General features: G+C 34.7%; 2 protein-coding genes across 2 annotated transcripts; both read left to right on the forward strand.

The window, feature by feature from the left end:
• The first annotated feature begins 659 nt into the window (after nt 1-659).
• LOC147550482 (protein RGF1 INDUCIBLE TRANSCRIPTION FACTOR 1-like) lies at nt 660-2,388 on the forward strand. The gene is made up of 4 exons (XM_086670039.1): nt 660-974; nt 1,069-1,314; nt 1,463-1,603; nt 1,962-2,388. The coding sequence occupies exons 1-4, from the start codon at nt 972-974 to the stop codon at nt 2,301-2,303; spliced, it is 732 nt and encodes a 243-aa protein (XP_086526165.1). The 5' UTR covers nt 660-971; the 3' UTR covers nt 2,304-2,388.
• A 4,275-nt stretch (nt 2,389-6,663) lies between these two features.
• Nucleotides 6,664-12,034, forward strand: LOC147550483 (uncharacterized). The gene is made up of 9 exons (XM_086667530.1): nt 6,664-8,487; nt 8,590-8,786; nt 9,170-9,351; nt 9,781-10,065; nt 10,158-10,216; nt 10,318-10,354; nt 10,480-10,551; nt 10,742-11,066; nt 11,503-12,034. The coding sequence occupies exons 1-9, from the start codon at nt 8,364-8,366 to the stop codon at nt 11,890-11,892; spliced, it is 1,671 nt and encodes a 556-aa protein (XP_086523656.1). The 5' UTR covers nt 6,664-8,363; the 3' UTR covers nt 11,893-12,034.
• Nucleotides 12,035-15,563: the final 3,529 nt, after the last annotated feature.

The raw sequence follows: 15,563 nt of genomic DNA on the forward strand, positions 1-15,563 counted from the left end.
TTCTTGTTCTAGTATTAATACACGTTTCGTTTATATATAGAATGTCATTAGTTTAGGCGTGCGTATTCATGTGCCAATGAAACGTTATGAATCCGATATCCCAAGGACTCGACTTTTGGGTGATATATGAAATTGCTCTTTAAATCAACATTTGCATAGTCTCTTTAGACTTCAAACCAGAAGATGGGTACAAACCTACTCTTTTCAGTTCATTCCGTCTATATGACATAGTTTTCAACAAAAAAATGTCTAAATGATATAGTCATGAGGCATTTTTCTTCAAAATTTACTTTTCTTATACAAACGGCAGCGATCAAACTATGTTGGACAGACAGTATTACCTTACAATACATCTCTTACTTAGAAATTAAAAGAACATATATTTCCCTTGATGATGAAATCCCACCATGTCCTGACTGAGATACCACTTGGCATGATGAGATATGATTATGGGAAAAGAAGGGCTTTTGAAGGGATAGTTAGGTAGTGACTAGGCCAAGTCAAAGTCCAAGATAACAATGCTAGTATTGTTCTATCAAATATTGGTACTATACAAGAAATATCATGTTAAAAGAAATCAAAAACATATAAAAATTTCTTGGGCAGCACCCATAACTTAAGTTAATTACTTTAGGGTTTTTAAGCTCTTGAGCCAAGGAGATGAGACCAATAGTTTAAATTTTAGGGCATGGGAGACATGGAAACAGTATCCACGTTCTCCTCATATCCTACTATAATACTAGTATCTTACTCTCTCTCTCTCACACACACACACAAACTCTAGCTTGAAGACAATATGTGTTTGTATCTAAGAAATGAATAAATTTATACCCTTCCTTCTCTTATGATCCTCCATAAATAGTCTCATACATCATACCCTAATTCCCCTCTCTCCTCTTCTATTCACTGTTGCAGTGTCCTCCATTAACACCCTAAGTTTGGGCAGTTAATTCCCAATTAACTTGATCATCATGGTAAGTTTTGTTACAAGTTGATCAATTCAATCAAATTTTATGTGTTAATTCTTTTGGTTTCAGTTTTACTTAGTTTGTTTTTATATGTGTTTAGGGAAACCAAAAACCAGCTTGGTTGGAAGCATTGTACTCACAAAAGTTCTTTGTGGGTTGTTCAACTCATGAAACTGCCAAGAAAAATGAGAAGAATATATTTTGTTTGGATTGTTGCACTAGCATATGCCCTCATTGTTTACCCTCTCATCGATTTCATCGGCTAGTTCAGATTCGTCGATACGTATATCACGATGTTGTTAGACTCGAAGACCTTGAGAAGCTTATAGATTGCTCCAGTGTGCAGGTCAGTTAGTATAACTGTTGTAAGTTTGTTTAATCAATAAAATGCATGCCTTGCATTAATTAGAGTCAATTATCATAAATAAAACATATTATTATTCATAATTGGTGAATTAAAATTTTCCTTTTCATGGTTGGTTTTGTTTGTGTAGTCCTATACAATCAATAGCTCAAAAGTTGTGTTCATCAAGAAGAGACCTCAAAACAGACAGTTTAAAGGGTCTGGCAACTTTTGCACTTCATGTGATAGGTGTCTTCAAGAACCCTATGTTCATTGCTCTCTTGCTTGCAAGGTAATTCATAAATCTAAACCTATTTAATTAAGCAACCAATTTATGTAACTATTAATTTGATCATTTTGTCCACCAAACAACAAGACCATATGCAAAAATGACTTGATTCTGATATAGTTTTCTCTTGAAGTCAAACTAGCCGTTATAACCTGCACTCGTAGCATCAGAACATAAATATAAACAAAATGTAAAGTCGTGGTATGTACGACTTATATAGAAATGATATGAGTTTTTATGACAATGAACATATGATGGTTGCGCATTCCACATAAACAAGAGTGTAATTAAAATTTATAAATTTGTCATTTAGCTTGATTATTTGAGACAAGTAATTAACCATAATATTTGTTATGATCAGGTTGATTATGTATTGAAGCATAAGAGGAGCCTCTCTTCTCACTTAAGAATTTGCAACTCATTGCAACTTAGTCCAGACTTTCTAATCCCTCAAGACAACTCGGGAGATGAGGAAATGACGTACGAAACCCCAAATTCGACAATTGTGGACTATGATGAGCCGATGAGTTCATCGTCTGGCTCGGAGAATATGAGCAGCATGGTTTGTACTGAATTTGTTAGGAAGAAGAGAAGTGGGTTGTATGTTTGTGGAAGATCAGTTACTAAGGTTTCAAATAATGAAGATATGGCTACAAGTATGAGTAGAAGAAAAAGAATTCCTCATAGATCACCTCTTTGTTAGCAAAACAAGAACATTTTTACCCTATATGTTTTTCCATTTCATTATTAACTCCATTAATTAATATGATCTCATTCTCTCTCTCTCACTCCTTAGGTGTTATTCATTTTTTTTTTAATTTAGATTTGTTTCGTTTGAATAGTATGAATGACTGACTTGGTTCGTTAGAGTACTTACGCATATTATGTATCTGATTAGTGGGGGTGACTCGTCTAAATAGTTGACTGAGACTGATTTTATGATTATTTGAGCTAGGCTTAAAACAAATATGAATTAAACTAGAGATTATCATCTAAAAGTGGGCCAAAATGACAATTGTATTTCTGATTCAACGATCCGATTCAGACAATTCAGATTCAAACAATTAAAAGAAAAAAGACAAAGACCACCTTACTCAACTCTCTAGGTTTGTGTTGATTAATTAATCACCCATGTCGTGGATTTTGTCTTAATGGTATCACGTGATTCCTAATTCCGAGTTACTGTCTGTACATTTTTCGAAGGGACTTTCTCTTTTATTTAATTAAGCCAAAGACTTGTGAATTAGAGTGTATTATTTGATTATTAACCTCCTTCTCTATCTAAAGGTCTATATATATGTTCACAATTGGGTGCATTTTTCAAGAACCCAAGTACATTGGCCATGTTAAATAATTCCTTCTCTCAATGAATTGTTTAAGTAAAGTTTATTTGGTAAAACTGTCATAAACTTAACATGGTCTAAATTAAAATTTAATGCTCTTAGATTAAAATATATTCAAACAATTCACTTGGTATTTGGAAGTATGTTACTAACTTGAAGAGCCTTCCAAAAGTCCAAGGAAGTTAAGTTACTTTGTAACACAGAAAGTTAACCTATTTGATATTTCAATTCATCTTAAAACCACTCAATTTTGCACTCACATTTTTATTCTTTTAGATCTTGCAAAGTAAAGGAGGTACATCCTAGCGAAATTGAACTAGCCAGAGAAAGGTTTCGCGAAGGATTTTCTTCACCGGTCCTTCTAATATTTTGTTGAGGACCTCCATCAATAGAGGCGGTCTTCAATGAAAAGAATAGAGAAAATAGAAAAGAAGAGATGAGAAAATATTGAAGTAATTTATATATACAATGAATGGTAAAGTCGAAAAAGGACATTAAGTTAACTTTATCTTTTCAACAAAAAAAAGAAAAAAAGTTAACTTTATCCCAATAGTGAGTCAGGGCGAAAAGAGAGATGTGTAAACTCAAGAGCTGCACTCGTGTGCCCAATTTCTTAAACTTTAATATAGAACAAAGTAACAAACGGTGAATTTTTTAACAAACTTTCTCACCTCTCGTGATAATGTTCGTAATTTGACCAGTCAAACTCATAAACTTGCTTTTGTTTCTTAAATTGATCTCATAACTCTGCCAATAGAAAATAGTTAAGAGGAAAACGGAAAATCATCTATTCCAGGGGCAGAAATTAGCCCGGGAGGCTGAACAGCGTCCACTTCCGATGGCCAATGAACCTGCCCGAAGCCCATGATGCACTGTCCAAGTGGCCGCCTACGTTGATGGTCGGGCTTGGGCTCCCTACCCACACATTGAGCCCGCAAGATATGCCTCTTCCTCCACTAGTGCAAATTGCCCGCATCTAAAATCACCCCACACTGTGATACAAGAGAAATGAGTGTTTATAAAAAAAAAAAAAAAAAAAAAAGCAAATCAGCTCTAACCATTTCTCTTCACCCCGAAGTAGCGCAACCTCATTCATTGTCTTCCCGTTCCACCTTTCACTTTCCATTAACCCTAGAACACCTAACCTCCTAAGAATGTCAATGGCGTTTTCTTTAACTAGTCGACTATGACTTTAACAATTGTTTTTTTATTTTTTTTCGTAACTTTTTGTGTGTTCTTTTTTTGCAATCTGTTATGTTTTTGTGTTCAAATTTATCTGATACGAAAAATCTGTTGGGTAGTGTGCATATATCCATGTGTGGGCTTGGTCTGAAGACAAAAGAACCCATGATGTGTCTGCATATTAAAAAAAAATGGTGCCTGCAAACTCAACTTATATGAGTTCTATCTGGAAGGGGGATTCTAGGGTTATGGTGGCCCTATTGTCGGACGTCTCTTATCAGCCCCTTTGGAGAATCCGGATGGAGATTGGCAGAATGGGAGAAGATGGACTGACATCTCTCACTGCAGTAGAAGTTCCAATGAAGTCCTTCACTTACTAGCGGCTGCATCTTTATCCCTTTAACACTTTTATGGGCAGCTTGTTTTAGAGTTCGATGTTAACTTTTCACTTTAGTCCTTCTCATACTATACCTATACGTAATGGCGAGGAATGAAATTTCGGTTTCGATGAAAATTTCGGTCTGTCCAAAAGTGGACATGTTTCGTGGAAACGTTTCGATCTGTGTGGAAATTTTACAAATTTGCGGAATGATAAAACAGTTCTAAAACAATTAAGTTCGGTAGTAATCTGCAATAAAACAATTAGTTTAGGCAATGGAGTTATTTAACTCTATTAGTACTAAAACAGTTAAGTTAGGTGTTTATCTGCAATTAAACAGTTAGTTTAGGGGGTACACTGAATTATTTATCAGATGTAAACCTAAAACAGTTAGTTTAGGGGTCCAATCTGCTATAATAGTAATAGTTAGGGGGCTAACCATAAATAAAACATAACATTCTTGTTTTGTAGTAAAAATTGTTTTCCCCTTAAATACAACCCTTAATCCCTATTTCTTAGACTTCTCAGCCGAAAACGACTGTTCCCTCTTCCTCTCTCTCTCTCTCTCTCTCAAATCGGAATCTGAAGTTAAAGATCACCTAAAGAAGAGAAGAATCTCTTGAAGAACAAAAGATTTGAGAAGAAGTAGTCAAGAAAGATGGAACAAATTAACAGAAAGGTAGAAGATAAACGACTAAGGTATTATATGAGTTATGACTTTAGAATCTTTTGAAACCCTAAACCTAAATCTCTGTTTCGAAATTTCGTGTCAGATTTCGGTGGAAATTTCATTTCGATGATGTGAATTTAGGACATGTTTCGGTCATTTCGACCGAAATATGTCGACATTTTATTCCTTGCGTAATGGACTTGGTGGTAGCTTATTATTGATTAATCACTTTCGAAAAAAAATAAATGGTGCCTATATATAATATTTCCCTTGAAACAGCACAATCAAACTATCTAGTTGGTATACAAGGGAGCCCACCAAACCTAAAACCCATAATAAGTGATCCTTATTCACTTCAACCAAGGAAGAACATAAACAAGAGGAGAGAAGAAAGAACCAAAAAAAGTACTAATAAAACATAAAGGTAGAAATAGAGAGCAAGAAATTTGATGAAGTAGAAGATAGAAAATAAAAACAATTTGGAATGGAATTCTCACTTAGGATGGTTTTTCCATATTTTGGGGACCTTCGTCATCCAAATCAATAGCTTTACGCATTGTTGGATTCGTCTTGTCCACCTCTTACTTTTGGAGCTATGGTTTGTCAAGCAGTGATCTCCTATAAATAAAATATTAGTAATTGAAGTAATCTAAGGAATGTATGAATAGACTTAATAGATTTCATAATCTATTAGACATAACAATGAACTTAATTTTGAAACTCGCTATCTTAGCACATGGAGATGCAACATTTATGAAGTAGTATTGTATTATTGTATTGTGTATATATTCAAAATGAATCAATCCACCTGCCCACCTTGTTTTTATTTCAACATATAGGAGTCACTTCACATAAAATTTAAATGATTATGTTTATTTTGTGACATGCTGTCCTGCGGCACCATGTGTCCACCTAATGGTTGATTGTGGGAGAAGATAGATTATTACTACATTAAAACTTAAGATATTTGAGATGGGAGAGTTAAGGTCTGTTAACATATATCATTCAAGCTTGCACATAGTATACAATTTACTTTTGATTGGGTAAAGATGTATAAGTAGGGCATATGAAAAAATTGGGCTAGATCCTCGTCATGGGCTCCCGAGGCTAAACGAGCTCGTGGAAGCCCATAAACAACCATAGCTAGCTGGACAACAAACTAGTACTGGCCTGGCCCGTTAGAATTGGTGAGGCAAGCTCGGATAAAGTGTCTTATTGGTCTCCCGCCCAAACCCAACCCACTAATGTAAGTTGGACATCAATACGACTAAAAAAATATTGCAATACATTGGAGATGTCCTAAATACTTTTTTCCCTCTATATAACTATTACTTTGATTATTAAATGTCTTGTTGATAATTTATTATACAGGAAATTGGGCCGGAGGCCCAATTTGTTGTACTTTTTTGTTAAAAAAACAACCCATCTTTTTTACTAGTTAGGCCCCAAGTAAGTTATAAAAATAGGCTTGAAGGACATTTTTAAAAGCACCAACTTTTTAAGAGTAAAAAATACCCTTCATTTAATTTGAAATAACTAGTAATAATCTAACTAATAAATAAGGAATTTGAGTTTTTCTCATGAACGAACCGAGTTGGATTGTCGACGCCGATTAGAATTTCTGGGGTTTGAATCGATTTTGGCTATAAGATAGGTTGATGTTTTTAGGTTTTGGTGATTTAATCTATTTGTTTGTTGTTTGAAGAGGCTTTTAAGGGGTTTGATTTAGTTTTTGGTTCTAAATTCTAGAGAGAGAAAGTTTTATATACTTTTAATGGAAGGAGAATTTGATAGTGTTTCAAGGTATAATCCAACTTCTTCATTGCTTTATTTTCATTGAGTTATGAATGATGGATGACAATTTGTTAGTTTTGATGTTTATGTTCAAACTTATTTGTTGGATTTATATGGAAGTTGTGAAAGTATAGTTGATGCAAGCAATGTGTTTGATAAAATGCTTGAAAGAGATGTTGTTGCTTGGAATGCAACGTTAGTTGGTTATACAAGAGTTGGTTGAAATAGCTATAAAGTTGTTAGATGAAATGGCACTGAGAAATATTTTTTCTTAGACAATCATGATTGATATTTGTGTTCAAATTGAGAATTTCATGAAAACTTTGGAAGTTTTTCGAAGAAATGTAAAATGATGGTGCTAGAGCTTATAAAATGACTATTATGAATTTGTAGGGGTTTTAGCTAGTTTTTCGATACAACATTCTATTAGACAATATATAATAATTTGTAACAAATTTCATGTTAAATCAATTCAAACACTAATTTGCAAACCATTTGAATGGCATTGCAAGGTGTTTGCAAGGCTCTGCAAGGTGTTCGCAAGGCTCTGCAAGGTGTTTGCAGGGCTCTGCAAGGTGTTTGCAAGGCTCTACAAGGTATTTGCAAAGCTTTGCAAGGCTCTGCAAGGTGTTCGCAAGGTTGTGCAAGGTATTTGCAAAAGTCGTGCAAGGTATTCGCAAGACTTTGCAAAGTTTTCGCAAGGCTCTGCAAGGTGTTCGCAAGGCTCTGCAATTTGTTTGCAAGGCTATCCAAGGTGTTTGCAAAAATCATGCAAGGTGTTTGCAAGGCTCTGCAAGGTGTTTGCAAGGCAGTGCAAAGTGTTTGCATGGCAGTGCAAGGTGTTTGCAAGGTATTTTCTTAGACTAGGGTTAGGTTGGTCTTTTTACTGAAATTGAAAATTACATAATTGTCATCAGGGAGGTGAAGCCTAAAAAACTTCGATGAATTCTTTTTAACTAAAGTCATAATTTCTTAGGGAGTTTTGACCAAATTCCCGTTTATTATATCTATAGAGTAGGCAGAATGTTACAACACCTTGCAAAGATATTTATATATGAGCGGACAGTTTTTGTAGTTTTGGGAAATGTTATGGTTCCTGATTTAAGGCTCAAGGAGTAATTTGGTTAAAATCTAATGGTGACTGGGTAAGCTATCTTCGAAACGAGAGGGCACACGTAAACCTCATGTTCTTCTTCTCTCTCTGAAACTGTAATTCCAAATACCAGATTTTTTTCAAGCTTCCCCCTTTCATCTCTCTTTCTCTCTCTAAAATATCTTCCCCAGACCGTTTTCGTCTCTCTGTCTACAGCAAACCCAAAAAACAGAACCAGAAGGAGAAAGAAACCAACATTTGGTGTTCATAAAAGTTCAGACAGAGAGAGAAAGAGAGACATTATGGCATACTCTAAATCAAACCCAAGTCTTTTATTACCAACATTTCTGTTCATTATATCAACCCTTTTCTTCTCTGATGGATTTTCTCAAACTCTTAATGTTCAGTCACTAATTCTTTCTCAAGGTAACAACTTTCTTCATTATTCTGAAAATGGGTTTTACTCCTTTTCTTCAAACTTGGGTTTCTCTTGCATTTTTCTTAAAATGTGATTCTTTTTTAAATTAGGGTCAGGTGATGGAAATGGAGCACTGGGAGGAATGCTTCTATCATCTGTTCCTTCTGTTTCTGCAGAAACAAATAGAACTGTTATAGGAAATACAACTCTAATATTAGCTGCTACAAGAACAAACCGAAGGGATCCTCTTAATCATTTCAATCGGTATACTGGTGGATGGAATATTAGTGAGATTCATTATTGGGCTGTGAGTTTCCCCAATTCTCTATCTTTTTTTTCTTTTTGATTTTGGGTTCTTTTTTAGACTTTTTTGGAATTTATTTTTGTTTGTCTAATATGGGTTTTTCTTCATTTGATGTTTTTTATCTGTTAGTAATGGTAACCTAATTCAATTTTTCTCATCTTGGGTTTGCTTGTATTAATGGGTTCTCATTTGCTTTGCATTTGATCCTAATCTAGGGAAATTAAGTTCTTGAATGTTGGGGCTAATATTTAATCTAGGTTTATCTTGAATTATATGTCATTTAAGTTTTCTTGTGAAATGTGCTAGTAATTGTTCATGTTTTGTTCTTGATTGAGGGGATTTTGTGTGTCAATCTTCTAACATTTATGTTTTTCTTTTCAATGCAGTCTGTGGGATTTACTGCTGTTCCTTTATTTGTGATTGCTTTAGTCTGGTTTGTGATCTTTGGGTTGTCTTTATTACTCATTTCTTGCTGTTATTGCTTCTGTCGGAGAGAACCATATGGCTATTCTCGATTAGCATATGCTCTTTCCCTTATCTTTTTGGTACTCTTCACCATTATAGCAATGTAAGTTTCCCTTTCCATTGATATTGTTCTTGTTGATTTCGAGTCTGTTTTATGAAGTATCAGATGCCTGAAGTGGCTAAAGAGTGAACCGGTTTATAGTTTTACTCGTGCAATTGAAATCTTAATGACCAATCATTTATGCCACTCTCTTGAATTGGATAATGGATGCCGGCCAATGGGGGCCACTTGTCGGATAGGCCGACCTTGCCCAAAGGCTCCAAATTTACCAAAACTGTCGCTTTGGCAACAAATTCCGGAAGGGGGAAAAGTTGCTAAACTTTTTAACATATATATTTGCCAAAATTCCTACTTACTCATTCAACTAAAGCTCTATTTGAATCGATAAAACTGAGACATCCCAAAGGCTAGAGATGGCTGTTACGCTAATTCTGAATTAGAATTACTCACATTTTTCATTTTGTTTTTCAGCATAGGATGTGTTTTCTTATACACTGGTCAAGGGAAATTCCACGAAAGTACAACAGACACACTGGGCTACATTGTGGATCAGGCAAATTTCACAGCCGAAACCCTTAAAAAAGTCTCGGTTTATCTTGCTTCAGCTAAGAAGATAACCGTGGATAAGGTTTTCCTTCCTTCTGACATGCAAACGAAAATTGACGAAATTCAAGCAAAGATTAATTCTTCCGCCGTCATTCTGTCTAATCGTACTGATAAGAACAAGGATCAAATACAAGATGCCTTGGACAACACGTACATTCGAAACTTGAAATCTTTTCATCTGTTCTTGAAGAACCTTTAAGATAGATTCTTTTTGTAAATTTTGTTTGGATTTCTTAATTCAGGAGATTGATTCTTATAATAGTGGCTGCTGTTATGCTCCTATTGACATTTCTTGGATTCAGTAAGCATACTGACCTTCTAATTTCAATTTGCTTAAAGTTTCATTTGATATTCTAGAAAGACTTTTCTCATGTTTGGTTTTTTCTTATTGTGTCCATGCAGTTTTTTCTGTTTTCGGACTGCAATTTCTTGTATACATGTGAGTCTTTGAAGATCCTACTTGCACTTTCTATATGAACCATACCATTTACTTCGGTTAAGTTCTATTGTGCTCTCTGAGATGGGTTCTTCATTTACACAATTCTTGATGTTAACTTGCTGCAGCTTGGTTGTCATTGGATGGATCCTTGTCGCTGGAACATTTATCTTGTGTGGAGTATTTCTTCTTCTTCACAAGTAAGTCTAACTGATTTAGATTGTCATAACTGTCTCTCTTCGAATTTTCACTTTCTTTGCCTACTTGCTATGTTAGGTGGTGTTTGTTTTTTCCCCCGGTCTGAATCTGAATCCTCTTGTCCTTATCAAGTTTGATTAAGGCATCATTAATGTCCCTGATACATCTAACGTATTCAGTTTCAAATGGTAGTGTGGTTGCAGATTCATGTGTGGCAATGGACCAGTGGGTTCAAAACCCGACAGCTTATACAGCTCTTGATGATATTCTTCCGTGTGTGGATGGTGTGACTGCATATGAAACCTTGCTACGAAGCAAAGAAGCTTCACATCAATTAGTCGGTGTGGTAAACCAAGTCATCAGCAATGTCTCGAACATGAACGTCCCACCAATTGCTGGTCCTCTATATTACAACCAATCTGGTCCATTGATTCCTGTTCTGTGTGACCCGTTTAATTCTGACTTATCTGATCGGCAATGCTCAGCTGGTGAAGTAGGTTTGAACAATGCAACTGAGGTAAAACATCTATTTGAACCTCAACTTTTCAATTTCTTAATCTTTTCCTATGACTTATCTATCTTCGCGGACAGACAGCGACATGATTTTATCTCTATGCCGGAGTTCTTCGAACTCTAAAAAAAGTTTTGAAGGATATCCTGAAAGCACGTGCCCATCACTAATTTGGAAACTTTTAAACTCTATTTTGTTGATTTATTTAGTTGTAATTAGTTGTTTCTGTATGGAACATCGTCCCAATACCTATCGATGTTATCCCTAATTTCGGCCCATGCTTTGATACAGGAAGGCTCAACCATATTGCCCTAGACCACCTAGCCTTCTCCATCTGACCAACTTGTGCCAAATGCCAAACTACCCAAAAGGCCTAACCAATAGTAAGACAAGGTCCTATCACAGAAACTAGTCTTAACATTTTATTCAAAATTTCATGCAGGTATGGAAGAGCTTTGTCTGTGAAGCTTCCCCGCTAGGTATTTGTACAACAGAGGGGCGTTTGACACCGGATTTCTACACCCAAATGAGTGCAGCAGTGAATGTGAGTTTTGGCCTTTCCCGATACGGGCCTTTCTTAGTTAACCTTGAAGATTGCACATTTGTTAGAGAGACATTCTTAGAAATCAGTAATGATCATTGTCCTGGACTAAGACGATATAGTAAATGGACCTATGTGGGGTTGGTTATGGTCTCTGCTGCTGTAATGCTTTCACTGATATTCTGGGTAATCTATGCAAGAGAACGTCGACACCGTGTTTACACCAAGCAATTCAATGTTCTATCAGGTTCATATAACGAACACAACGGTTCAGCAAATAGAGATTTTTAGTTTTTTTTTTCTCATCTGTTTGGGTAAACATTTATCGCTCTAGTTAGTGTATATCTTTCTAGTAGATACAAATTTCACGGTTCGTATATTTGTATGTAATTTATATCCGATTGCTTATCTCTTAAATTGTTATTATTCTTAATCATTACATTTGTACGATTCGACTAATACTAACAAGTATGCCTGAACTACTCAGTGGTAGTTGTTGGCAAACATTCAAGTGGCCTCAAATTTTAGTGAGGATACATGGTGTTGGTGGTGGTGGTCGAACAGGTGAAGACGAAGAAAGGGGCTAAAAACGAAGTGTTTAGCTTGAGTCCTAGAGACTTTACATAAAACTTTGAATTTTTTACCGCATAAGCATTCTTCTAGTTATGCATCTTGAAGGTCCAATTGGTACCAAGGTTAGTTATTGATCTTGTGTTAGGTTCTTCTATTTTATTACACACATAATGAAATTCAGATTTCTAATGCATTTGTTCTTCAATTGGGTTTTCTTGTGTGGGTTTCTTTGGTGTAAAGGCACAAACTATTTGAGTATTTGACTATGTAGGTGAGGATTTTCTTTAAATGTCTAGTACTATAGTTGTGCTCGGATAGCTCACGACTATTATTGAACACACTAATTTTGAGTATCTCATCATGTTGCATAAAATGGTCAACTGTTGACTGGCGTCAAGAAGTCGAGAATAGACTAGAAGTCCAACAGATCATTGCCCTGGAGGACTATATAGTAAATAGACCTATCTGGGGACTGGGGTTAGTCGTGGTTTCTGCTGGCTATTGTTATGCTTTCTATGATATTCTGGGCGGGGTAATCTATGCAAAAGAGAACGTTGACACCATGTTTACACCAAACAATTTAATGTTATCTTTTTTTTTATTTGAATTTGTCAACGGGTTAAAGTGCCCGACACTTACAATAGAATAACTTTAAAATAAAGAATGAAGAACAATTACAAAACTTCAAAAAAACTAACTATTGAAAGCAAAACCAGCCCACAATAATTATCTAACTTACACAGACTTTTTATAATCCTAATCCATATAAAGACTATATGACTAGATTAGGAAACCTTACCAATTTCATCCAAGTAGTTTGGACAACGACTTTATAGTCATTTTCGATATCCTCAACGTTAGCAGAATTTAATCCATCACACAAATTTACGTAGTTTGGATTTGAATATATATCTTAGTATTTGACTCAATTTTCAGACTATAAAATTGATAGAGACATAACAAATTATAAATCATCAAATTATAAGTTTATTTTATGAAATAAGGTTTTCTTATTTGTTGTTCATCTCTTCATTCACATGAGAAGCCATGCCTTTAAGATGTGTTTAAAGTCTATATACCATTACTCAAGTAAGAAACTAACTACAAAAACTACGGATTTTTGAGCCAGGGGTCCAAAAAGTGGGGGGTAAACCGAAAAAAAATCCACTCTTGCCCAAAAATTAGTTGCAGGTCCAAATGTCAGTTTTTTTTTTTTATTCCCCTCTTGCCCTTGGACGGGACATGCTGACGTTTTCCTGAAAAAAAAATGTCTGGTAAATAAAATAATTTACCAGTACACGAAAAATTCAAAGTTTCAAAATTTTTTGAAAATTTGAAATTTTCAAACGAAATTTCAAATTCCCGCCCAGCAATCCATCTCTTCCCGGTAAATAAAATAATTTTCCGTACACAAAAAAATTTCAATTTTCAATTTTTTTTGAAATTTTCAAACGAAATCTTTTTTTTCGAAATTTTCGAAATTTTTAAATTTTCGAATTCCAGGCCAAATTTTCAAATTTTTTTGAAAATTTTAAATTCCCGGGCAAATTTTAAATTTTTTTTGAAAATTTTAAATTCCCGCCCAGCAAAAGTGTCTAGTACAGAAAAAATTTCCAGTAAATAAAATAATTTCCTGGTCACAAATTTTTTTTTCGAAGTTTTGAAATTTTCAAACGAAATTTCAAATTCCCGCCCAAATTTTCAAATTTTTTTACGAAATTTCAAATTCCCGCCCAGCAAAAATGTCTAGTACAGAAAAAAATTTTCAGTAAATAAAATAATTTCCCGAAAAAAATTTCGTTTCCCGGAAATTTTTCGGTGGCTGTTCCGTAATTTTGTGAACAGTACATATTCTGATGGACGGGTTGTCAGATTATTTTTCAGAAAAAAAATCGTTTCCCGAGAATTTTCGATGGCAATTTTGTAATTTTCGATGGCATGAACGGTAAATACTTTATTTTCTAAGGGCCCTTTACGTAATTTTGACCCCCAAACTGACACATTGGACCTCCCTTTCATTTTTAGGCAACTTTAGATGAAATTTTCATTTTACCCCCCTTTTTGGACCAATGGCCCAACCCCTCAAACTTTTGAGCCAGGGGTCCAAAAAGTGGGGGGTAAACCCAAAAAAAATCCACTCTTGCCCAAAAATTAGTTGCAGGTCCAAATGTCAGTTTTTTTTTTTTTTATTCCCCTCTTGCCCTTGGACGGGACATGCTGACGTTTTCCTGAAAAAAAAATGTCTGGTAAATAAAATAATTTACCAGTACACGAAAAATTCAAAGTTTCAAAATTTTTTGAAAATTTGAAATTTTCAAACGAAATTTCAAATTCCCGCCCAGCAATCCATCTCTTCCCCGTAAATAAAATAATTTTCCGTACACAAAAAAATTTCAATTTTCAATTTTTTTTGAAATTTTCAAACGAAATCTTTTTTTTCGAAATTTTCGAAATTTTTAAATTTTCGAATTCCAGGCCAAATTTTCAAATTTTTTTGAAAATTTTAAATTCCCGGGCAAATTTTAAATTTTTTTTGAAAATTTTAAATTCCCGCCCAGCAAAAGTGTCTAGTACAGAAAAAATTTCCAGTAAATAAAATAATTTCCTGGTCACAAATTTTTTTTTCGAAGTTTTGAAATTTTCAAACGAAATTTCAAATTCCCGCCCAAATTTTCAAATTTTTTTACGAAATTTCAAATTCCCGCCCAGCAAAAATGTCTAGTACAGAAAAAAAATTTCAGTAAATAAAATAATTTCCCGAAAAAAATTTCGTTTCCCGGAAATTTTTCGGTGGCTGTTCCGTAATTTTGTGAACAGTACATATTCTGATGGACGGGTTGTCAGATTATTTTTCAGAAAAAAAATCGTTTCCCGAGAATTTTCGATGGCAATTTTGTAATTTTCGATGGCATGAACGGTAAATACTTTATTTTCTAAGGGCCCTTTACGTAATTTTGACCCTCAAACTGACACATTGGACCTCCCTTTCATTTTTAGGCAACTTTAGATGAAATTTTCATTTTACCCCCCTTTTTGGACCAATGGCCCAACCCCTCAAACTTTTGAGCCAGGGGTCCAAAAAGTGGGGGGTAAACCCAAAAAAAATCCACTCTTGCCCAAAAATTAGTTGCAGGTCCAAATGTCAGTTTTTTTTTTTTTTATTCCCCTCTTGCCCTTGGACGGGACATGCTGACGTTTTCCTGAAAAAAAAATGTCTGGTAAATAAAATAATTTACCAGTACACGAAAAATTCAAAGTTTCAAAATTTTTTGAAAATTTGAAATTTTCAAACGAAATTTCAAATTCCCGCCCAGCAATCCATCTCTTCCCGGTAAATAAAATAATTTTTCGTACACAAAAAAATTTCAATTTTCAATTTTTTTTGAAAT

This window comes from Eschscholzia californica, unplaced genomic scaffold, assembly GCF_041429995.1.
Source record: "Eschscholzia californica isolate CP2 unplaced genomic scaffold, dmEscCali1.0.p SCAF_3, whole genome shotgun sequence".
In the NCBI taxonomy this organism is placed as follows: domain Eukaryota; kingdom Viridiplantae; phylum Streptophyta; class Magnoliopsida; order Ranunculales; family Papaveraceae; genus Eschscholzia; species Eschscholzia californica.